Source organism: Bombyx mandarina, chromosome 22 (genome assembly GCF_030267445.1).
Source record: "Bombyx mandarina strain Sakado chromosome 22, ASM3026744v2".
In the NCBI taxonomy this organism is placed as follows: domain Eukaryota; kingdom Metazoa; phylum Arthropoda; class Insecta; order Lepidoptera; family Bombycidae; genus Bombyx; species Bombyx mandarina.
The window spans coordinates 17520679-17547154 of record NC_143228.1 but is presented as its reverse complement, the minus strand read 5'-3'; the positions used below and the strand labels follow the sequence as shown (position 1 = coordinate 17547154).

Here is a 26476-nt window from a genome sequence, read left to right as displayed (position 1 = left end):
TATCGTTTCCCTTCTGTCGTAATTGGGAGGGCAATGAAAATTTCACGCTACGGACTTCGACCCGAATATGCTAGAACGGTAGGGCGAGTCAGTTAATACCGTTATGTCAAGTTTTGAAGTTGTCGTGGCCTTAAGGATAAGATGCGCGGCTTAATGTATCGAGCGTGGGAATAAGTATTTAACACAATATAACGAATTACTTGTTTTTTTTTTTATTGAGAGATTACCGGTGGCCAATAGGGTTTTCCAGTTTCATCAGCACAGGTGGGCGAGCAAGGGCTCAGTCAGGAGAGGTGGGATTTACTAACAACTACCGCACAGCACAAATGACCAATTGAAAGCCAATTTAAATGAATATTCGATTTTATATTCGAACAGCGGCATTTTATCAAAATTAGGTAGACTGAATCTTTGTAACTAATTAAAATGTACGTTTTATAAAAACAAGCCAAAACTATTTCCGGCTACGTTACTGTCCTTCGTAGCTTCGTGACGTATGCGTTCTCACGTGTACCTTGTGTGACGCTCGATCCTGAATTATTTTATTGATGGAAGTCGATGCCCATTAACGAATTCGGATTTTGGACCACGGTACGTTCAATCCCAACGCTTCAGAGCCGACAGTCTGAGTATTCATCATGTGTAGTCATCAAAATTGACATCATAATAAATAATATGTAGTTTAAAAAAACTAACAAAATACGCTTTTATAGAAAATCCAACTAAAAAATAGAAAATAAATTTTAATAAATTTGAATTAAAAATAGCGTAAGAAAAAATTATTTTAATGTTAAAAAGCGTGGGGCGCTTTTCAGGATATTATCAAAATAACCCTTCTACTCATATCTGTTCATAAAATATTTATCACTACTGATACTATGCACCCCACGCTTTTTTTACAATAAAATCATTTTTTCCTACACTATTTTTATTCAGATTTATTAAAATTTATTTTCCATTTTTTAGTTGTTTTTCTATAAAACCGTATTTTGTTAGTTTTTTTAAACTATTATTTATTTTTCATTTTTTAGTCGAATATCAATTTTTTCAATGTTTTTCTTAAATATTGAATTGTCATCGGTTCGTAATAAGTAGGTATACCAAATTTCGAGTTAATCCGACGTTTTGAAGGGGGTCAAAATCATGTTCAGAGATTCCGTTACATACTAACATACATACGTCTGAAGCTAATAAAAGCGTATTGAAAATGTTTACTATACGTGCCGAGAAAAAATATTGTATTTAGATTTCGCGGGTAAGTCAGTCACTATTACAATATAATACATGCGGATCACTGACAGAGATCGCCTCATTGTGTCTATAGTTTCTGGAAACCACTTAACACCATGTGCGTTCATCTACACATAAGTAATAAACAACTTATTTCGTAAAATACCAAAAACAATATTATAATAAATTATATTTTCGTTAAAAAGCTTGAGTAAATGCTAGTATTTTAAAAGGCGTTATACATTTAGTAAACGAATGTATGTAAAAGTACAGTCGAGTAGAGAGCGTTATAATTATTTTATTGACGGTAGCCGATACTCATTAAGGCTACCAAGACTCCTTTCTGCTTCTGTATCCCTTCTTTGTGTACAGGATGATGAGAAAAGCCAAAACATATAAAATTAACATAATGATGACTTCAATTTCGTAAAATTGCATCTAACTCGATCGTAAACGTAAAAGATAATGATTAATCGAATAATCGAAAAGTAAATTGATGAATTTTTTAATAAATTATTTTCTGGAATATTGGGAGACCAGAACATCTCCTACTTGCTTTAGTAGTCATAGTAGTTATACTTCTCTCTGTTTTGTCGTAAGTAGTAAGAACTTCACCATCTCTAACATGTATCTATTTTTAAAACTTATTTATTTGATGCCCTATGCTAAATATCTCATACATATTGTTAAGCAGCAAAAACAATAATAATAACATTATTTTCCCATAAGTAAAAGTCATAAGTTTCTTATTAGAACGAAACCATTTAGAACTGCAAATATAGTTTTCTGTTTTGGTTTTAACCTAACTCTAACCGGTCTTCTTGATGCATTTAAACATGTCTATTTCTTCTCGTTTCATTAAATTTTAATTTTCGATCTTCGAGTTCTTGTGAACATTGCACAATGCATAATAAAATTAACGGCTAATTAAAAATCCAACTGCCTGTAGATAGTCCGGTAATGCGGCGCACACGCAGCGGCCCGGAGTTAAACGACTCGTTATCTCCTCCCTAATGGGCCCGGTAACATGTCAATTCATCACTAGCAGCATCTCACCGCAAAGCGCTTTTCTAAATCAACCTTTTTTCGACTGCCCACGTATTAAAGGACTCACGAATTGAAATATCAAAAGATAACATTGACAAGGGTCCGCAAGTGACGAGAGGAGCGGTAAAAGGTAATTCAGGCTTATAATAAAAGAATGTGGCTTAAGCATATGTATTTGCATGAGCCTTTAGTTTTGGCTAGGGTTCGAATAATCTTTGATGGATATAAACAACGTCTAGAAACATTTAAGCGGTTTAAAAATTGAATTGTACTACTGTAAATTTGTATTATATTAAATTACATTCGTACATAGCTTTTATGTGTACAGTTGTAATTTATTTGTAGAAATTCTCAAAATATCTGGCTGACACATCAACATGATGCTAATGCGAAGGTTGGCATTAATTGCGTTGCTACAGAATTACTGCTTGAATACATTTGACTGTAGAATAAATGTAAAGCTCTAATTCCACTTGGCTTCCGCACCAGACCCATTCTGCCTCTTAAGAATCAAGCAACAGTAAATCAGCAAGGATATAACGAAGAAACGGATCAAATTGTAAACATTTAATATGAGAGTTAAAACCGAAAAATTGCTTGGAAATCGCTACCGCTCGTCAAATACATCCCTAAACGCTTAGTTTGATTTTATGTCACGAAAGATAATCATTTGTAAAATTTAACATCTTAAACAAAACAAATGGTGCTGTAAAAATATCAAGAGGTGTTTACACGGATTTTTATTTCGCAATAAATTTGGCCTAAGAACAAAATAATTAAAAGTTTAAGTGTTGGCTGTAAATTGATATATTTATTCGCAGTAAATTATGTTAAGGTACTTGGTTAGGTATGTTTAGTAAGACGTGCGTCGCACCTGGCGCGACGCTCACTTGCATCTGAGCAGTTATGTAGTCGCTCACACAGAAATATAAGGACAAAGTCTTAATAGCTATTGAATAATACGACTATTTTTCTAACCGGATAGCATGATTTACCGCAGATATAAATAGAACGCTCACAACTAATAGTTTCTAGTAAGCATAAATCACCTCATCAATTTCTCTTGACCAATTCTCACATAGTACAAACAGAGAACTAGTCAAAAAACACGATTAGGATTTAAATAATTAATTAAATTTAAAATCGTTTTTCAACGTTGCCGCATAGCAATTAAGATATTTTAGAAATAAAAAGAACACTGTTGCTCGTCATAGTAAGTACATACAAAATAAAAATCTTGAACGAAAGGTAAAAAGTATTTTTTTTTATCGTAACGGAAGCTCTGACAGTAAGTATGGGCCGACAAAGGCAGTAATAGTTTACTCTCTATAAATCTTGACAGTACTTATCTGTGGGGATGAGTTATCATCAAGAGAGTCGCTGGTTTATTTCCGTTTTTGATTGCCTAAGGACATCGACGAAATGATGAAAGTGAGCGGCCAATAGGTCAATTATGAGGATCGTGATCAAAATATTGTGGCACTTAATTTTTAAATAGCATTTGATTCGATTTGAAGGCGCATATGTTTGCTCAATCTCCAGATCCTTGTGCACTTGTGAAAAGATCTAACCTACAGCTTACTAACACATGTTGATCATAGTAATCAAGTCGCGTGGAGTAATTATACAAACTAGCATTTATAATAACTAATAAGCAAACTATATTTCAATACATAACTGTGTAATCTTATTAGAATTAAAAAAAAAGTACCACCACATTATTACCATCTCGAAATTTCGTTTTTCAAACATCAGAATATAATTTCATCGGAACTTAATTTGAATTATCCGAAGACTGACCGAAAGCCCAACACTTATATATGTTGGTGTAGAGATAATATCTATAACGCCGCCGGCTACCGGGCGTCTTGCTAAGCGTCCATTACAGGTTCTTCTTATTTCGATACCGATTCGAGATTATCGATAAAATAATTAAATGGTTACTCTCAAAATCGATTCTCGTGTGTTGGTATCGATTTGTTTTTGTTTGCGCGAAATAGACGGTTGTTGGGTAAAGTTTTAATTGGATTTTTTTACTTTACTTTATTATGAGATTTTAAAGTGTGCACATGGAGTATATTCTATTTGAAACTTTAAGGTTTTATTCCAACTAGACAATATCAAGGAACTCTAATAGATTTACTTACTAACGAGTAAGCAAATCTAATAAGTTGTATATTAATAAATTTCGATTTAAAACTCGTATTTTTTTTAATGCATACACTCATGAAAGAGCTCACGACCCACTACATGATGCTGCTATCCTCCTTCAGACGCGAGGTCTTAGTTGTAAAATAAAAAGGCTGTACCACCGTCCAAGCCGGACGCTACCACCACATTGCTATATCACGCCAGTAATAGTTAGGTTGGTGAAGCGAGCCTGTACGTGCTTATATTAAGTCCTACCACCAGCTCTTATCAATTACCTCATATCCGACTAATTTCTACTAATCCGACTATTTCAAGTCGTCTCTTGAACCAACGCGTTTTGCCTATTTTTAAACAATCACGGGATCCGGTCTGCGACATGGCCATTTTCAAATAAAACTGGCTTCGAACTAAGACCCTGTTTAGGCCGCTTTAACAAACATATGGCTTCGATCTGGTGTCCCTATGTAACTACATACGATCTTATTAATATGCGCAAATTTAATTATATATATTTTTTTTGTTAATAAAATATGTTTCGTAGTAAACATATCAATGATACAGTATATTTAGTTTGTTATTGAGCCGGCTGCGGTACAAAATGTGAATGCGCTGTTACCGCGCTCGTTAGCTGGAGTACTCATCGTCTTTGATGCGAGTTAAGGTGAGGCGTGACCTTAAACGAAAAATAATATTTTTAATTTTACATCAACGATCAAGAAAATTTACGAATTTTTTTAAGGTAACATCCCCTACCATTCGTCCGGATCAACTGGTGATGGATATTAGGACAACGGAAACAGGGACACAGTAATGCTATGATGACTTTCAGTTTGAAGAGTGGACAACCATACCAAACAGACTTCGTTCTCATATCTTAAGGTAAGTCATAATTCTTCTGCCCTTCTACCAGTCACCTGGGGCTGGCGCAACATGTTTTCTTCTTCCATACTCCTCTATCATATACCATTTCTTCGTTCACTCCTCTCTTACACATATCGTCTTTCACGCAATCCATCCATTTTTCTTTAGGTCTACCTCTTCCTCTAAAGCCTGCCCATCATATCTTATGGTAAGTGGCGGCATTAATCTTGTGATATCTTAGGGGGTCTGGTATCCACTTAATACCGATGGGCTGGGGCCTTTTTGCCGAACAAGAATAACCAAAACAAATTAACGGTCTTTGTGGTGTTTTGTGACTATTTCATTATTATTATTATTTTTTTATTTTAATCAATTTATAATTTCGCGTGTTTGATTTTTATTAAACTATGCTGTTCCTTCACTGTGGAAGTCAATCGTGAACATTTGTTAAGTACGTTTCATTAGTATTTTCATTAGAAAAATTGGTACTCACCTGCGGGATTCGAACACCGTTACATTGCTAGATACGAATGCACCGGACGTCTTATCCTTTAGGCCACGACGACTACGAAATTTCCCAAATACCTTTTTTTTTTTTTTTTTTTTTTTTTTTTTTTTTTTTTTTTTTTTTTTTTTTTTTTTTTTTTTTTTTTTTTTTTTTTTTTTTTAACGCTGGGGAATCCATTTACGGATACCCGGTCGAGGGGGGTAACGGACCGGGTTATGTCGGACTCCGGCGCCTCCTGAGAGGAAGAAGGGGAGAAGAGAAGAGCCGAGGTCCTTCACCTCCCCCAATTTCTCACAGGAGACTACGCCTTGAAAAAGGCGCGCGAAGCACTTGCCCCGCAGAACGACTACCGACTAAACCCCATCGAGCCCCACCACTCCGACTCCACGAAACCCACGGTACCGCACAGTGCGCGCCGAAGGCTCGCCGTCGCCGGTACCCATCCTGTTAATAGGACGGCACTCCATCCCCGGGAAAATCCCGCAGGACTTCGTCTCGGAGACACACCGTGAGCGGTGCACAGGAGCCACCTTGCGCCGCCTCACCACCGGACCAACAGCCGAGTACCGGGCACCCCCGCACCCGGCACCCGACAGCCCCTACGGGAGATGAACGGGAGCTTCGCGCCCGTGCCGCCCACTCCGCCTTCTTCGCTGTGAAGCCGAAGAGGGATCCCACTCCCTTTCGCGCTCCTCAGCCTCACGGAACGCCATGACCAGGTCGCAAAACCTGGTCATGGCCTCCCAAGAATTCTGGTCCTCTAGCATGCGGGCGATGACAGCCCGCAAGGAGAGGTCTCCCCCCAGCACCGCGATGAGGTCTCGCCGCGAGCGCTCCCAACGCGGGCACGCTTCGAGTGCGTGCTGAGCGTCATCGTCCGGATGCCCGCACTGGTGGCAACCCGGATGTGGCTCTCTCCTGCAGACCTTCCACAGGTACCTCCCGAAGCAACCATGCCCCGAGAGGACCTGCGTTAAGTGGAAGGAGAGCACGCCGTGTCGTCTATCTGACCATGCCTCCAGCACGGGCACCAGGGCCTCGAGGGTGCGTCGGCGAGTGACTGAAGTTTGGCCAAGCTCCTCCAGCAACCGCTCCCTCCACTTGGCGTACGCCAGATGACGCGCAGCACGCCTCCACCGACCGACAGCCGACGGGCCGGGCGTCCGTCCCCGACTCAGGGACTGTGTTCTGCGCCGGTATACCGCAGCTGCTACCTCAGCCTCGAGATCCCAAGGAAGGGAACCGGCGAGGGCGCAGGCGACCTCCCGGGAGATCGTACGGTACCCCCTGATAACTCTCACCGCGAGCACCCGCTGCGCTCGTAGCAGCAAAGCTGCATTGCGTGCAGAGAGTGCGGGCGACCACACGGGAGCGCCGTACAAAGCCATACTGCGCACGACCCCCAGGTACAGACGCCGGACGCCGGCGCTGCAACCACCGATGTTGGGGAGAAGACGGGCTAGTGCGCCCGCCATCCCCAGCAGCTTCGGGACTAACTCACCAAAGTGGTGGTCGAAGCGCCATCGACTGTCCAGCACAAGGCCCAAATATTTGAGCTTCGGCTGGACTGCGATCGATACTCCGCCGACTATGAGATTCGCTCCCGGAGGAGGCCCCCTCCGGACTGGGTGAAAGCACACCGCTTCGGACTTGCGGAGGGCCACCTCAAGACCTAATCTCCGAATGCGACTAACGACGGTGGAGACCGCCGCCGTCGCAAGGATCGCTGCGGCTCTGTAGTCAGCTCCGCGGGCCGTCACCAGCGTGTCGTCGGCATAGCACACTACGTCGACGCCACGCAGGCTAGCCCCGCGCAGGACCCAGTCGAAACCGATGTCCCACAGGAGTGGTCCCAGTACCGACCCCTGCGGGACCCCGCACGACACCGCTTTCCGTCCCCACCCCCTCCTCTCGGGGAAGACTACATTTCGCCCTGAGAGGTAATCCTCTATCAGGGTGCGGAGACTAGGGGGGACGCGGTGAAACCGGAGCGATTCCACGATCGTGCTCCAATGGATCGTGTTGAAGGCGTTGGCGATATCAATCGACACAGCCAACAACACGCCCCCCTCGGAGCACGCACGATCGGAGAGGTGGCGGACGCGCAAGACCGCGTCCATGGTGGAGCGACCTCTCCGGAAACCATATTGGTTAGGAGCCAGGTCAGGCCCAACGCTTTCGAGGTGCTGGACGAGGCGACTGGCGACGATGCGCTCGAGGAGCTTACCAGCCTCGTCCAGCACGACGATTGGGCGGTACCCGCTTGGCTCGTCACGTGGCCGGCCTTCCTTAGGAATAAGGACAAGCCGACCAGTCTTCCATGGCTCTGGGAACCTGCCCTCACGGAGGCACCTGCTGAATAGCCCTTGGAGGGCAGGCCCCAAGCCGTCACCTGTCAAGGCGAGCGCCCACGCTTGGGACGAGATCCCATCGGGACCGGGTGCCGTGCGCTTAGCCCGCATCCTCTGCACAGCCAAATCGAACTCCACCTGGGAGACGTCCTCAAGCTCTTCGCTATCAGCAATCCGCGCCATTGTCATCACAGGGGGGACGAAGGCCGTCCCGGATAAATCGGGAAACAGACCCCCGACTACCCGCTGCAATGTTTCCGGCGGCAGGGTGCTGGTTGCGGGAGGAGCCCAGCGGCGAAGCGCATTACGCGCCAGCCTGTAGGGCCGCCCCCACGGGTCACGGTCCAGCGAGGCCAGTAGGTCGCTCCAGGCGGCCTCCTTCGCCTCCCCGATAGCCAAGCGCAGGGTTCTTATCGCCGTCCTGTACACTTCGTACAGGCGGTCCTCCTCGTCGGGGTCCCGGCGCGTTCTTCGTCGTCGATATCGCTGGTATGTGCGACGACTAATATCGCATAGCCGGCGCTGGCTGGCGATCTCCTCGGTCCACCAATGAACTTGGCGCTTAGGAGCGAGAGCTCTCACGCGAGGCATAGCAGCGTCACACACCCGTGACATTGCCTCGCGCAGACGCTCCACCCCCTCGCACACGTCTGCTGGCTCGCCAAGCGAGTCAAGACGCCACGCCTGCACTATGGCCGCCTCACGCAACCGCTCGATGTTGAGGCGCTTCTGGGCCCAACGAGGACCCCTAGCGCTGCCACTGATGGGCAAGGAAAAGCCCCGAACAGAACCCACCGGGGTCGCGGCGACAGTGAATCGGATGTAACGGTGGTCGGAGAGGGTCTCCTCGCCAACCATCACCGCCCAACCGCGCACGCGATATGCGACGTCAGGCGTGGCGAATGTAACGTCCACCACGGACCCACCCAAACGTCGCACGCATGTGAGTTCCGTACCGCGATTGAGGATGAGGAGACCGCTTCCGACCAGCCACTCCTCCACCGCTCTACCTCTGGGGCACGTCCTAGAGGAACCCCAAGACAATGACTTGGCATTTAGGTCACCCAGAACGAGAATCCGTCGGAAGTGCGACCTTCCAACGACGCGGCTGAGCTCGCTGAGGAAAACCTCAAACTCGGCGAGCGTCCTGTTTGGGGAAAAGTACACTCCCAACACGAATATCTCGGCCCAGAGGACGGCAACGAAGCCGCGACCTCTTTCAACAACGGCAAACGTAGGCGGAGCACCCACACAACAACGCCGGATGATTGCCACTCGGCCCTCCAAATCGGCCGCCCAATCGGGGCTCGAAGGGACCCGATACGGCTCGGCGACCACCGCAAGATGGGTCAACCCCTCCGCCATGCTCTGGAACAAAAGGTCCTGAGCTCTGGCGCAATGGTTGAGATTCCCCTGCAGGAATCGAAGGACACCTGTCATAGCAGGACGCCATTCGATGTCTCCATAGCCGTACCGGGCTGCCTCCGTGCATTTTCAAGTGCAGCGGAAGTTCCTCTTCTAAGTCTCGGTCTCGGGGACTTGGCACAAGCCTTGCTCCCGGAGACATGGTCCGCCGGTCTGCCGGCAGCGGTACATACAGCGCAGTGTGGTGCAAGAGAGCAGCCGGCCGCTACGTGGCCGGTCTGGCCGCACCGATAACAATCCCGGCTGCGGTCGACCGACGAAGGACATCGGGCGCTCACGTGCCCTAGCTCATGGCATCGGAAGCACTGTAGCTTCTTAGCCTCTAACAAACAAGCGCGGAGCACGCTCCAACCAACCCTCAGTTTTGGAACGGCGAGAACCTTCATCGTGGCAACGACGGGCAACCGGACCAATACTTGACCCATCCCGCCTGGGCCATACTTGATGTCTCCGATCTTCACCGCATCAGGAGCGCATTCGCCAATCCGGGCAAGCTCCGCGGTAAGTTCCTCCGGCATCAGGGAGTCGTCCAGTCCGCTGATGCGGATGGCTGCAGTCGTTACTGGCCTGGTCACTATGACCCCTTCTGCGGGCAGAACCTCACGAAGCTTTTGGGCCAGGAGATCGGCCTTGGCGCTCTGGTCTGCACCTTCCACTACCAGCACCTTAGACCCAGTCACTGCAGACCGGATGCGCTGGATGGGTATTCCAAGTGCCCCAGGATCTACCTTGGCCCTCGCTTCGGCGAGTACAGTGCGGTACGTGAGTCCTCTTTCCACGGCCTCTGGTTGCAGCTTGAGGACAACGGCCTGAGTGCGTGGAGGGCGCAGCTTCTTCTCTTTCCTCTTTACAGAAGACCGGTCTTTCCTTTCCGCTTCAGCGATAGCTGCCGCTGGAACCGTCCTCACTGCTTCCTCCCTCGGTCGAGCACCCCTACGGGTGACCGTTGACCAGCTCTCGATCATGGAAGCTGGAGCCGGGAGGAAGGTGTGCGTTTCGGATGAAGCCGCTTGCGCGGTGACACTTCTCTTGGGGCCACGCATCCTCTTTTTCGCCAATGTCATCGGTGGCACTGATGACGGTGCCGCATCCGGTGCAGCGTCAACGACGACAGGGGGATTAGACGATTTTTCCCGGCTCCTCTGCTTGTCCGCCGCTAGCGGTGGTCGCATTCGGGGCTCCGGTAGAAGCCGTGCCTCCAGCCCTTCAAAGCGAGCGTCGAGCATAGTGCCGACAGCTCGCATAATGCGCTGTAGGCGCAACTCCTCCTCTTCCTCCTTGGTGTTCGGGGCCGGGGTCGCAGTCGATGTGGGCAACGCTAGCACCTGCGAAACCCTCGCCAACTCCCTTCTAACTTCATCGAGCTCCTTACGCAGTTGCAGGATCTCCTGCTCCTGCTTGACGTTGACCGCTCGCAGTCTCTTAGCCTCTTCGGCTGCGGTGTAGCCCACAAGGTCCTCCGTGGCCTCCTTGACAGTGACTGCCAACTCCTTCAGTGCACGCACGTACGTGCCCTTCGGGCTGCTGGATTTGGCGGCGACCATCAGGGCCACCTCTGCACTTTGATGGAGCCTACGCTCGGCATCGGGCTTAGGGACAGACCCTTCAGCCGCTCTCCTCTTGTGGCGTGTGGTACGCGCGCTCTCAGTGAGCTCCTTCTCCTCTTTTTGTGCCTTGAGGTACGCTTGCCTGGCAGCGGCCATGCCAACGTACTGCCCTGTGGTCGCAGGGCGTCCCCGTCCACGCTTTGACGGCGTGACTGCTCTGGGCTTCACACCTGTCGGATCCTGAGCCTCCGAGCCGGAGCTGCTACTCAGCCCGTCCGAGCTTATATTGAGCACCCTTTTCCGCCGTCGTCGTGTCGGCGACGAATGGGTCGACGACTGGGCAGAACCAACTGTGGCCATATCGTTGTCCGACACGACATCGGCTCTTAAGGAGCTTACCTCAGGGTCCTTCTCGGACATAATTTTCTTCTTCTGAACTCCGTCCTTCCCGGACCTGACGTCTAGGCAGTTTTTGCCCCCCCCAGAGTACGCGGGGCAGCGTGCGTCCGACGAGTCGGCCACACGGAGGGATTCTCCTCCCGCTGAGCGGGAGGTACCCTCCTGGGGTAATAACTTTTTTAAACTGGCCATTACATAAATTTTTATTTATTTTTTTAACCCGGGGTACGGTTCCCTGGGACACCCTAACGACTGGTCCCCCACCAGCCATTCATTCTCTCGCCGGGTGTCAGAGCTTAGAATTGGGTATGAGAAGGAAAGAAGATGAAAATAAAACCAAATACAACAAAATAAAACCACAGGCGAAGAAGAATAGAAAGGCATGTAAAATAAAACAATGAACGGAAACAAAAGAAGAGAAAGAGACAGGGTAAAACTTAAGATAAATAAAAAATTACCAAGGGACAGTAAAAACAAAACAATAAAGTAACAAAGAAAAGGGAAAAAAGTGGAGGCCCACGCATCTCCAGAAGAACCACCCTTCAGCAGGTGAAGGGGGAGGAGAGCGTGTAGCCCCCGGTGCTGGTTTTGGTCCGCGTCGCTCAATCTCTCCCGCCGTAACACAACGGGAGAGAAGGAGCGATGCCCCTGTGACTATTGCCCAGAGGCCCGTGATCCGCCACCTACGGACGCGCCCGGTCGAAGTCCAGCAACTCCCCCGCAGACGAGACCCACAGCACGCAGAGTGCGCACCGCAAGCCCGTCCACGACCGGGAGGCCACGACGACTACGAAATTTCCCAAATACCTACGTGTTTTGAGCACTAGTGGTACAGCATTTTGTTGTCCATACGGGTTGGTATAATCGCTCTGTCTGTTTCTTCAGTATAGTTATTCTGAGAGTATATCCAGTCGTGCAAAGCTGCTGTTTGAAGATGATGATTGAAGGACATGATTGCTTCACGATAAAAACAGGCATGAGCCAGATGCAAACACATATCGGCTCATGATGCGCCTGGTTTGTTTATCGAATACTTTCTTAAACGTTAAACAACCTTTAAGGTTTTAGATTACATCTTTATTTTTTGGGCTCGTTAGCATACCATTCAATCATTCAATATGCTCATTAAGGTGACAATCGAACCGCAATGATATATAATGAAATTGTATGCCATTCAAAATGCAAGGCTACGCCTTAACAAATCGAATACGTTAATAACGTATTTAACGGCGATTCAATTAATATTTGACGTGTATAAGGTATAAAGTAGGGAGGTTATGTACCAACCTCCACAGATTATCTCGTTCATTACTGCTGTGCAGTATACACGGTTAATGTTGATCTGTGGTTTAAATAATTGTTGTGCAGCTAATTGTTAGTCGCTGGGTAGTTGTAATTGAATTCGCATTTTATAATTTCGCTAACATTTAGCGAAAAAAAAAAAAAAAAAAACATTCAATTATACTTTGCGTGAGGATGGACAGTTAAGTCCACGATCACACAGACATTCCCACGAGAATGCCGTCGTGCATCTTAGGACATTTATTTTAATTGCATTAAAATAATATTAGGGCCGTCGTTCACTTTTTTTGGAACGAAGTTCCTTATGGCATGATGCGGAGGGGTACTCTAACCGGGAAAAAACATCCGTAACGTAAGATTTTTATTAGTAATGCACACAGTGTACGACTTAACTTTGTAATAACGTACAAAAAATTAAAGGTTTTTTTTTTAATTCATTGACGACGATCTCAGAGCGTTCGTTTGCGCAATACACTACTATTATGCAAACAACCGTGAATAAGGTGTGCCACAATAAGTTCGCAAGTTACCGAATGGTTGTTCCGAAACCTCCAGTTTTATTTTCTTTATACCTCGAAAAGAACTTAAAATTAATATCTTTATAATAAGAAACTTCTTCCTATCCGGTGTTGCACAACACCACATATCTTTTTTTATTGCTTATTCGGGTGGGCGAGCTCACGGCCCACCTGATTCTAAGTGGCTATCGGAGCCCCGCGATGATGACACCGTTCTGTTTGCACGTGCGTTTCTATGTGCATATACTGGTGGTAGGACGTCTTGCGATTTCGTTCGGGTAGGTACCACCACCCTGCCTGTTTCTGCCGTGAAGCAGTAATGCGTTTCGATTTGAAGGGTGAGGCAGCCATTGTACTGTAAAAACGGTGACCTTAGAACTCATGTGTCAAGGTGGGTGGCGGTATTCGAGTGACTAAAAACTATGGACTACGGTCACCAATTAACACAAGGTCAGCCGTGAGCTGGACGACCTAAATTTGCAACACAAAAGAAAAACGCGAAATTCTTAAGTGCAGAGAAATAATAGTTTCCATATCATTTGTACTTACTGACTACTAATTACTTTAAGGCTACTTCAATAATCTCGTGATTTGAGCATCGAAAAAACAATAATTGCAGTTATACGGGCTGTACACCTTGATATAGTACAATTGAGACTTCGAACATTAAATTTCATGCTAATTCACCAATGGTTTCCGCTTAATACCAGATGGTCCGTGACCTGGCTAACTCGACTTTTGTCAAAAAAATGGGTGTCATCTTATTTAATCTTAGGCGTTCTTCACACCCTTTACTACTACAACAGATGCCAATACTTTGTCCAACCAAAAACACTAGTGCCGACACGCCTGGTTGTATAGGGACAACAAAAACTCGACGAGTCCTTCAAAAAATTTCCTACGAAAATTATATTGTTAGTATGCAAATAAATAAAGATGAAACGTCCGCAACGTATTGTTTATAAGCCAATTTGCATAACTTAACCCTTCAATAGTCACAACGGGGAACGACAGACCAATAATGTTTTATTGGAACAAAAAATGTAGAAGATTTCTTTTTAGAGAAAGCATGTAAAAACTGTTTCAACAAGAGCATGTTCTCAAAATAATTTACTTGGAACAGCTCACCAAAAATATCTATTTATAATGTTAATGGTATGTATGTTAAAAAATTGTTTTTTTTTTTTTATTTGTTATTGTGCCAAAATCTTTTAATCTTGTCAAAGCAATTGAATATATTTGAATCACTTTAAGTAGAAAAATAATATTATGCTGCAAAAGAATGAAACCTTATTTACGTTTCCTTGAAGTATTTAATACAAACATTATGCTCGGTGCTCTTTTTCCGATCAAAAAAATCAATAATTAATGTTTTAGTTGTCAAACATATTAGCGATATAACTTATTTACTGTAATTCTATCAGCGAAATCATTTGGATCCTCCTTTATATTTATAATTAACATAAATTTTAATATTAATTATACATAATAAAGCCATTTAGATTATATTTTCAAATTAGAGTCACCTAAAGGTATCAGTGACGACAACAGATCAACAAGAATGGCCCCTTTGCTATATAATATCTACTTTGGTATATAATGATATATATTTGGTCTTGAAATGTCATTAGCAAGCTAATGGTTTTGTTGGGTGATCATTTAAAATATTTTGAACCTGGTAACCCAGATATAGTAGAGATTTTAATGTATAAAACTTGTAGCACCAGCCGGATCCAGAACCAACGAAAATGGTTGTTGCAAAATGTACAGTTAACGTTTCTGTCTGCTTAGTGCGAGGCTTAACGTTTTCGATAGCGTAAACGTTTGTATGGAGTTGAAGCGTTTGCTAAGCGTACTGTAGTTGGGACGCCACAGTCGCTCAGTTTTAAACAAAATAAAACTTGTACCAATTACTTTTCAATAACTTCAATTTATTATCAACTTTAAAAAAAAAACACCTTTAGCTATTTTATTAGTCAATATCCACACATTTGCTTAAATAAAAAACTTAAAAAATAATAAGGTTTTGAGGTATTTTTGAAGCTTGATGATACTCAACTCGATTCGAAATATTATACCATTGGTTTACGGCTTTTAAACAGGCGCTACCGGATCATCACCGAGAATCTCCACATAAACTGGCTCTGGTAAACGGGGCCAAATATCTACAAAATACCAATAATTAAAAAATGTGCCTAATCTTTCTAATTTCACCAGGCCACTTAACACGTTGAATGCTATATGAAAAATCGAGTATTTTCATTCAGGCCACGGTAGTCACCGGTGAGCGTTATCTTACTGAACCGTTCGGGCCATGAAGGTAATTTTTTTTTTTTATTGCTTAGATGTGTGGACGAGCTCACAGCCCACCTGGTGTTAAGTGGTTACTGGAGCCCATAGACATCTACAACGTAAATGCGCCACCCACCTTGAGATATAAGTTCTAAGGTCTCAATTATAGTTACAATGGCTGCCCCACCCTTCAAACCGAAACGCATTACTGCTTCACGGCAGAAATAGGCAGGGTGGTGGTACCTACCCGTGCGGACTCACAAGAGGTCCTACCACCAGTAAAATCCAGGTCATCCGTGAACCGCATGAGGATTCCAAAGTAAACGCTTCCTACAAGCCACAGATTGCATTTATCAAACAAAACGCGTATGGAAGTGAGCCGCGTGGCCCTTTAGCTGAGTCGCACGGCGTGGTTTTCAAATCCTATACAATAAACTTGTAGTTTTTATCAAGTTTATAGCCTTTTAAAATATGTTATTCACGTCGATACGAAGCAACCGATTAACATATTCTTTTTTGTAGTAATAGTATTAATTAGGTTCGTTCTTTATTGAAGTGATAGTATATATCAGTAGGCAGTGTTGATTAGTAGTATTAATCAGCTCGTCATGACTTACGCGAGTGTGGCTTTCGCTCACGCGGCCCGCGCATACATAGACACCCTCCAATCCCTACGGTCTCGTTTTTGCAGATTAGCCGTTGGAGCTTCGTGGCTTGTGAGGAATGATGACTTACACGACGACCTGGACCTCAAGTCGATCCGTGAACACATGAAGTCAACGTCGGAACGTTACTTCGATAAGGCTATGCGTCATGATAATCGCCTTATCGTTGCCGCCGAATACTCCTATGAATACTCCCCGAATCTTGATTACGCAGGAGCCAGTCACCATCGACGCCCTAGACACGTCCTTACGAATCCATCAGATCCAATAAACCTTACATTAGACACCTTCAGCTCTAACACTAGGAGCAGGCTTAGGGAGCCCGGTAACCGTACTCGTAGAACTCGACAAAGAGCTTGACTTGCAGCCAAACCCATGCATCAGCCCACTGAATTCCTCGCCGGATCTTCTCAGCGGGTTGCGATTCCGATCCGGTAGTAGATTCATTCGCGAAGCAGGTGCTCTTGAGTTGTTAGGTCTCCTTCAGAGGCGCTCGGGCAGCTGTTAGCAAATTCCACCCCTCCTGGTTGAGCTTTTGCTCGCCCACCTGTCCTGGTGAAACTGGATCAGTAAACCTTCAATCATAAAAAAAAGTATTTATCAGGTTCGAAAAGATCCAAAAATGCGCTCTAGATATTTCTAAATTTATCTAGGTACCTACTTTCTAATTTGAAATTTGAAATTAATTTCACTAAATTAATAGTCTAATCACTTGACTTTTATAACAAATCAAAAAATATCCATGACGTTGACACCTTTCTAATTTTATTTACATAGCATACCTATACTATATTATAGCACTCACCCATGACTCAAGGAGAAAAGTATAATAAAATATGGTAACTGAGTCTCGAATATATTTATCTTATACCTTTAAACGAGCAATTCTTGTATGTATATATATATATATATGTCGGCGGCAGCGCGCCAGGGTAGGCTAAGCGGTAGTTTCGTCATCACTCGTATTCGATTGAACTCAGTTTAGTCAATAAAACTTTTCAATAATAATTATTGAAACTCAACACACACAACTTTCACAATGACAGGATAAACCGACAGTTTCGTTGCACATACCGACAGACCGACTGACTGACTGACTGACTGACTGACTGACAGAGACTCACTGACTGAGACGGACGGAATGACTGTCTGATACGGAATGCTACGACTCTGTCCACGTACCGCCATTTTATACTGTGGCGTTACGGAGTCTACCCTTCATTTTGTGATATTTATCAAAACAACATTTCATCATTTAAAATAATAATCAAAACCACGGTCTTAATATTACTAAAAGTCGTTATCCACGACACGGCCATTCTGACACGTCACACGTCCTCGTGTGATGGTTAACCTACAATCAAAAACATCCACGAGAACACTTGTTCCGCTCGATCACTCCTGACTACACTTTACGACTTATCGGAAAATTTAAAAGTCATCAAATAATTTTTAATTCTAAACACAAATTCTATAACGACATTGAAAGATTACACAAACGAAAATAAGTGATTTACTACTGCTGCAAGTTCTCCCCGTACAATTCATGTACACAGTAACTAAGTCATCCCTGTGACTACAAGTGTTCAATGATAGTCATCCCTGTGACTACAAGTGTTCAATGATAGTCATCCCTGTGACTACAAGTGTTCAATGATAGTCATCCCTGTGACTACAAGTGTTCAATGATAATCATCCCTGTGACTACAAGTGTTCAATGATAGTCATCCCTGTGACTACAAGTGTTCAATGATAGTCATCCCTGTGACTACAAGTGTTCAATGATAGTCATCCCTGTGACTACAAGTGTTCAATGATAGTCATCCCTGTGACTACAAGTGTTCAATGATAGTCATCCCTGTGACTGCAAGTGTTCAATGATAGTCATCCCTGTGACTGCAAGTGTTCAATGATAGTCATCCCTGTGACTGCAAGTGTTCAATGATAGTCATCCCTGTGACTGCAAGTGTTCAATGATAGTCATCCCTGTGACTGCAAGTGTTCAATAATAGTCATCCCTGTGACTGCAAGTGTTCAATGATAGTCATCCCTGTGACTGCAAGTGTTCAATGATAGTCATCCCTGTGACTGTAATCGACTAACCTTTTATGAGAACCATCGTATGAAATTGCTGAATTATGAAGCTACTACTAATAGATTTCTCGACAAGAGAACATTCGGCACCAGATTCCAAATAAAAATAAAACGACTCACCAGATTTTTCTCATTTACCAAAATAACCGATGTTACGCAGCTACCGGCACGTCACGGCGTCGCTCCGCTGCTGCGTTGCTCGCGGCCGTCGATGACATCGCGCCATCAATTTGCCTCGGCGGCAACTCGTGGCAATGTTTTTGCTTAGATGGGTGGACTATGCACGAGCTCACAGCCCATCCGGTGCTATGTAGTTATTGGACCCCACAGATATCCTCAACGCAAACGCGTCATCCACCCCGAGATACAAGTTCCAAGGTCTTAGCATAGCTACAACCGCTGCCTCACCATTCAAACCGAAATACACATTGCTTCACGGCAGAAATAGGCAGGGTGATGGTACCCGTGCGGTCGATGGCACTATACGAAGCACCCGTCTGGTGCCACGTCCTTACCCACGAGAACGTCGCTGCGCTGCGGCGCCGGCAGCGCGCGATCGCAGTCAGAGTCATTCAAGGATACCTCACAGTCTCCTAAGAGGTGGCGCGCCCTAGCGCAAGTGTAGCCGGAGCGCGGGGGCTCCAATCTCGGCAGTCCGTGCTAGAGGCGTAGTCTCGTCGTTTGGCGGACCCGTCGGCCGGCCTCCGTACCGTTGAGGTGATCTGCCCGGTTCTCGCGGACTGGGTAGGCCGCGACCGGGGAAGACTCACCTCCAGCTACCTGTGCAGACTCACAAGACATTTTACCACCACGCAAACTTTTTACCATAGCAAATCTTACCAGCCACCACGCAAACTACAATTTTGCGGGTTCCACCTCTCCTACACGATGTTACTCCCACACTGCGGAAGCCAACCGCGAACACTTGTCAAGCATGCACAAGCACGCACTTCACCAGAAAAACTTGCATCCGCCAGCGGGACCCGAACACCGCCGCGTCGCCAGACACGAACGCACCGGACGTCTTATCTTACAGGTCACGACGACTTCAGATGTGTCAATTTTTCTTCCCCACGGAAACTTGCTTGCTTTCTTGTTTGCTTGCTTGCTGGAGCCCGAAGTCATCGAACGTGTAATGTTATTGGTATTGAATCTAGTAGATTCTAAAATTTCAGCGACAATTCACAGTCTCATGTCCTGGTTTACTGCACTAGTGCCATGTAACTCTAGCAGTAGTCATTGGCTGAAAAACGATTCGTGTCGGAACTACCCACTCGTCATGACAGATCCATTATTGCGATCAAAGTTTCACTTGAGACTTGCACTTGCCTTAATTTCTTGCAATAGCTTGTTACGTGTCGTATTTCCGCTAGTAAATGCCATGTGATGAAGCCGACAGTCAAACTGGGCAACATGAGCCAGAACGTAAGATGTGACGATTTCTTCGTGGCTCAGATCTTCCATCGAGGTAATAGAGACGTTATTACACGACTTACGTATGCTGCATTCACGCTCTTGTGGCGTATCACTACTAGTATTCTGATCTGCATAATGTTTTTCTGCTGTACTTCGAACCTGTTCAAACACGTCACGCCAGTGAGACTAGAGTCCTGATCTCACTTCTGATGTCGTAGGCAGCGCGCCAGGGTAGGCTAAGCGGTAGTTTCGTCATCACTCGTATTCGATTGAACTCAGTTTAGTCAATAAAACTTTTCAATAATAATTATTGAAACTCAACACACACAACTTTCACAATGACAGGATAAACCGACAGTTTCGTTGCACATACCGACAGACCGACTGACTGACTGACTGACTGACAGAGACTCACTGACTGAGACGGACGGAATGACTGTCTGATACGGAATGCTACGACTCTGTCCACGTACCGCCATTTTATACTGTGGCGTTACGGAGTCTACCCTTCATTTTGTGATATTTATCAAAACAACATTTCATCATTTAAAATAATAATCAAAACCACGGTCTTAATATTACTAAAAGTCGTTATCCACGACATATATATAATATATTATATAATCTGAATCTCGGCTCCAACGATTTTCATAAAATTTAGTATACAGGGGATTTCGGGGGCGATAAACAGATCTAGCTACGATTTATTTTCAGAAAATGCTGTTTTATTCGTATTATCAATAATCAACTGTTCCCGACATCTATTGGCGAATAATAATACTATTTTTCTTAATTGAGGGCAACTAACCGCTTTAAAGACACAAAAAGATGGCGTTATCAAAAAAAAAAACCTAATAATCTAGTCATAATCTAGTGGATCTATAATACAAATAAGAATTTAATAAACACAAATGAGTCGTTGGAGAATTAAAAAAAACACTATGATCATTTTTATTTTTTTGTTGCTTAGATGGGTGGACGAGATGAGTTCTAAGGTCTCAGTATAGTTACAACGGTTGCTCCATCATTCAAACCGAAACGCATTACTGCTTCACGGCTAAAATAGACAGGGTGGTGGTACCTACCCGTGCGGCTTCACAAGAAGTTCTACCACCAGTAATTATGCAAATTATAATTTTCAGGATTATCAGGATCAGCAATAAACCTGACGTACCTAAATCTCAATGCACTTACCGCTAAAGAGACCAATGACTAAAAAACATAAACAAATAAAGTAAATTAAATGTCTACAAACGCATTTCGAACATCCTGTATTATGTAACGCAATTACACTTTCGAGGCATAACTGGAGCGCTATTGTCCAGTTGCGCATTGACACAATATTTGTTTTGGCACAAAGGAGCAAAAACTGGAGCAAAATTTTCGTGCTACGAAAAAAAAACGCGGTCTTTATGACCAGCGGCCGCAAAAAAGGGTTAAATGATAGTCTTGTCTGCTTGGACTGTTTCGATAGTTTTTAACCTCTTTTTCGTGTTATTTCTTTCGTTTGAGGCGCTTGTTGATGAGACAAAGGTAGTGGATATAGCCGATGGAGCATAGGAGATAGCCGATGAGATTGGAACAACCTCATTGCCTTGATATTTTATGTTATTAAGTTTCTAAAATATATTTTTTCTCACGAATGAAGACGCCGTACGCCGTGGAAATATAAATCATATAAACAGCTCTATCGGAAAGTCGTTAAAAATATTATCGCGAGGCTGCAAAACTGTGTAAATAATCAAGATAAATACTTCGTTTAAATTAATATATTTTTCTTGTAAATTATTTCAATAAATGCTTTATGAAGTGTTTGGTTTTGAGTTTTTAATATTTTTTTATTATTATTAATAGTATTGTTAAATCTCTATTGATATATTAATGTAATGCATGCTGTGATTACCTCTAATTAGAGTTGCAGTTATCAATTGCTCTATACATGTCAATGTTATTCTATGTCTTACTGTAAGCCCTGTCGGTAATCCTTAAATAAATAAATAAATAAGTAAATAAATAAATAAATAAATTTTAATGCTTTATAAGAAACGTTAACATCAACAAAAAAATATCCAAATACACACACACAAGTAGGTACCGACACAAAAATAAATCGTCGACCAATTAAAAAGACACCTCATTTACAACAGAAACCGTTTTTCAGGCATCGTCTAAACAACAATTAAAAATCCTCTAAAAACCAGAGCTCTTGTTCTTAAAACAGTAAATAAAAAACACGCTACAGTTACATTTAGTTACGCAACCGGACAGTAGTCGAATCCGCAAAAAAAAATAACGGTTAAGTTTTAACGATCTCTCCTAAAAATAACCCTTTATTGATAAAAAACCGTTAGGTTCGAACAAAAACGACAGCCAATAGATTATGCAAAAGTCCGTATCTTCCTATTCAATGTATCAATTCCCATGCTATGATAAAAGAAACTACGCCAATCGATATGCAAGGAGATGACACCTTGTTTGAATATTCCCATGATCGAAAGGGTTGCTTAGGGTGGATGCTGTAGGCAAATTCGATTATCTCTCGTTCTCACGAACATCCCTAAGGTTAGACTATAAATCTTTGCATACACGAATAATAAAAAAAAACTATTAAAAGAACTATCTGTGAGCGAACCCCGTACGCAATATGCATAAGAAAGAACTCGTACGCACACAAATTATACGCCAAGGTGACAAGTGTACCCATCAAGTACCGTGTTTAATCCGTCCCCTTTTGTACAAAATGAAAGCAGTTCTTCATGTGCTTGCGATTTTTTCAATACGAATCTCGTACCTGTGACCCTCGCGGAAATGTGGGGACAGTTTATTTGCATTTTTTTTTCGCATTATTCCTTTTCAAATTGTATCTTAACCCTATTGTGCAATGTCAGGGGTTAGGTTGCACTTAAAATTCAGTAAGGGCAGGTACATTTCTCTTAATATTCTCGCATAAATTATAGTCAGGTACATTTTGCTCTATTATGCACCGCGGGAGGGGTACTCGCAGAAAAAGGGCGCAACTCGAACCAAACATTCATTGAATTTTGTTTTTTTTTTAAGACACGTTACCGTACAAATTCTTTTGATATAAAAATCGCGTTTGATTTGTTAATTGTGCATATCGAACGGATCTACGACGTTTCACTTCCTGAACGGTTTAACCCGTTTTCCTTTGTACGAATTTATGCAAAAAAGTTTGTACCCATCCTATTTTTTTTATTCAACTAAATTTAGGGGCCATGCATATTATGCAAATGCGCGCATAAATTTTAATATCACTAGGTTCTCTTTATAATCAAAACAGACCCTTATTCGTCGGCGTTAAAATTGAATTTACGTCACACACATTAATTTGCTTCCAGTAAGTATGTGATTTTTTTTCGTAACTAACGTACGTTTAGAAACGCAATACTTAGTGGTTTTTTTTTCTCAGGATCTTACCGTTACGGGGAGGTCGAATGTGTGTTACCTTTTTTGTTGTGTAAGGAGTGACATATGAACCGGCGTTGTGGATCAGAATATGTAATTACTTCCTTACGGTTTACGGAAACGGTTCTTGTTGGTTAATAATCCGGGAGCACCTTTGCACCGGCTCCGAATACCGGTCGAGGTCCTATTGGGTTTTGTTTGTTATGTTAATTCCGATTTTAGCTATAAATCTTTGAATAACGATACGTCGTTTAAATAAAAACTAAGAATTTGACATCTTTCAGTTCTTCTTTGACAGCTGCCAACGGTTTTTTTTTTATTGCTTAGATGGATGGACGAGCTCACAGCCCACCTGGTGTTAAGTGGTTACTGGAGCCCATAGACATCTATAACGTAAATGCGCCACCCACCTCGAGATATAAGTTCTAAGGTCTCAGTATAGTTACAACGGCTACCCCACCCTTCGAACCGAAACGCATTACTGCTTCACGGCGGAAATAGGCGGGGTGGTGGTACCTACCCGTGCGGACTCCCAAGAGGTCCTACCACCAGTGTTCGGATTTAAATTCGTATGTCCTAAATATCCGTAATAATGTTAAGAAGAATATATTGCACATCTTAGTCATTCTCTAATATACGTCACATTACGTATAACCTTTAAAAAATGAATTATGAACCTGGATAATAGAGAGATCTAATTATACTTGAGACCTTAGAGCTTATATCTCAAGGTGGGTGGCGCATTTATGTTGTGGATGTCTATGGGCCCAGTAACCACTTAACACCAAGTGGGCTGTGAGCTCGTCCAACCATTTAAGCAATAAAAAAAAGAGATGTTTCTTTATCAAATCATCACAATTAGAAATATAACAGTAAAATTTAAGTAGGTAATAAAAATTGTATGTCTAAAGTACTACTAATGTTAAATGTGCACTGGTCATCCATGTTTCATAAAATATTAATTTAGAACCTAAATAAAATAAAAATTGTCGATATACTCGTAATATTACAAAATACCTATAATTATGAATGCAATGATTATCGTTACAACACGTTATTGTTTTATTTTAAATTATTTGACAATTAGCATTTGAATGGATAACTTTTGAGATTTTTATTGCATGAAATAAGTGACAGAGCCTTTAGTCAACCTGGTGTTAATTTACCACAAAGGCCAAAGATATTACAACGTAAATGCCACCAAATTAAGACAAAAACATTAAGACATGAACTTTTAATTATACTTTAAAAGGGCTATCCCGCCGCAATAAAGAAAGCTACTGAATTCAGCATGGTCCAGCGTAATCGAAACGCTTGGAGCCACCAGACCCAGAAGCTTATCGCCAGGAAGGCAATCCTCGAAAACATGAACGACCTAACGTATTCTTCTACGTGTACATCGTCAGAGCAACCGTGACCACTCTGACAAGAAAGAAAAAAAAAGAAGAAACTCCGCCCTTGAATTTTTATTTTTATTTTTTTATTGCCGTATATGCAGATGAGCATACGGCCCACCTGATGGTGAGTGGTTACAGTTGCTCATGGATTCTGCTCCTGCAGAGCCATGCCGCTCGCTGCCTATCGTTTAATACTCTCTATAAGCCTCGTTTGAAGAGGGACATGAAATCGGAAAAAATAGGCTGAATGGAGTAGAAGGACGCCTGATTGCGCACGCAGCTAATAAACAAATGTATTTTAATATTCCAAATATAACCACGCATCGGAATACCGAGCAGTTCGCGACATAGAATCATTTGAAAGATTGGACCGCCCCAACCCAAATGTTGCAAAAAATAGATATAATAAAAACCATTACCAACAGTGATATACCGCCAAAACAAACAAACATCGGGTCCGTTATCACAAAAAAACCAAGACGCTGTCCCAGTTGTCGTCGCAACCGCTTTTGCAAAAAAAAAAAACAATAAAATCAAAGATATCCCCTTTTTGCGGCAGCGCCCATTGTTCTCTTTCTATTGTTTAATATATTATTTTTATGTTTCCCGTAAGATTTTTAAATGGTTTTTCGTATTTTTTGAGAACTATTATTTAGCGAATTTATCGCTTCGTGTCCACGGCGGGGATCGAACGATATTATCAAGGCTAAACGGTAATTTGTACACGGATGTCGAAACACGACGATTATAAAATCGGCTAATTGTTCGAATGTTCTGTCGTTCTCTAACATTAATGATGGGGAGATAGTGACTGTATTTATTAACACTGTCGAAATATTTAATAGGGAATCATATTGAGTTTGGCCGCGATTGAAAGAACTCTCACGGCTTATTCTCGTTTACGTAACTCAAAAATTTGCAAACGTATGCAGCTTTCGCTTTCAAGGAACGTTAGATTTTTTATATCGCATTATGTAAACGAGTGAACGAGCTCACATACCACCTGATGTTAAGAGGTTTTTTAGCACACAGATGAGTGAATGCCGCTACCCTCATTGAAACATGAAATCCCAATTATTTAGAATAAATAATGTCATCCTTCAAACCGCCACACATTACTGTTTTGGGGGCTGTAAAAAGGCAGTTCGGTAGTACTTGTGCAATTTGAGGCAAATTATAGTTCCATCGTCGCAGATTTTAAATACGCGCTAAATACGTATTGCTTTTTAGGTCAATATGTAACTTTAAGAATTTGTCCCTTGGTGTTTATTTACCTTAACTGGCGACTTCTATGTACTTCCAATACAAAATTTTAACTGTAATTATTAATATGAGTATACTCCATTAACATTCTAATTAAAACAAATAATATCTTGGTGATCTGATTAAATGACACCTAAGAGAGCACTGACCTGGAAAGTGACTGGCAAAAGGAAGAAAGGCCGTCCCAACACAACTTGGTGTTGCTCGGTGGAGCAGGAACGGGGCGTCTTGGGCATGACGCGGGAGGAGATAGAACAGACTGCCCAAGACCGATGCAAATGTAAGGATTTGATTCGAGCCCTACACCCCGGCAGAGGGTAATAGGAAAGAAAGATAAATAAAAGAATCTGATTAAATTTAATCTATATATTAATATGTGAAGCAAAAACTTTGTATCCCTTTTTACGAAAATTGCGCGGACGGAGGAGTATGAAATTTTCCACACTTATAGAGGATATAGAGAAGTGCACAATGCTAATATTTTTTTAAAATAATGCATAAAAGATACATTAAATCAATAAAGAACACATTACACACACTACATACCATGTATTTGACGCACACATGCATGCATATTGCATAGG

At 43.1% G+C, this 26476-nt stretch overlaps 1 protein-coding gene and 1 pseudogene across 1 annotated transcript; one reads left to right on the top strand and one right to left on the bottom strand.

Annotated features, from left to right (window-relative positions):
• Positions 1–9584: 9584 nt before the first annotated feature.
• On the bottom strand, positions 9585–11540 carry LOC149500408 (uncharacterized). Its single transcript, XM_089737066.1, has one exon. It carries the CDS (start codon positions 11538–11540, stop codon positions 9585–9587), a length of 1956 nt encoding a protein of 651 aa, XP_089593192.1.
• Positions 11541–18379: 6839 nt separating this feature from the next.
• On the top strand, positions 18380–19585 carry LOC149500407 (uncharacterized; annotated as a pseudogene).
• The last annotated feature ends 6891 nt before the right edge of the window (positions 19586–26476 follow it).

What these genes read in the sequence shown, in the direction of transcription:
- LOC149500408 (XM_089737066.1), bottom strand. Translation starts at nt 11,540, where the DNA reads ATGTCCGAGAAGGACCCTGAGGTAAGCTCCTTAAGAGCCGATGTCGTG.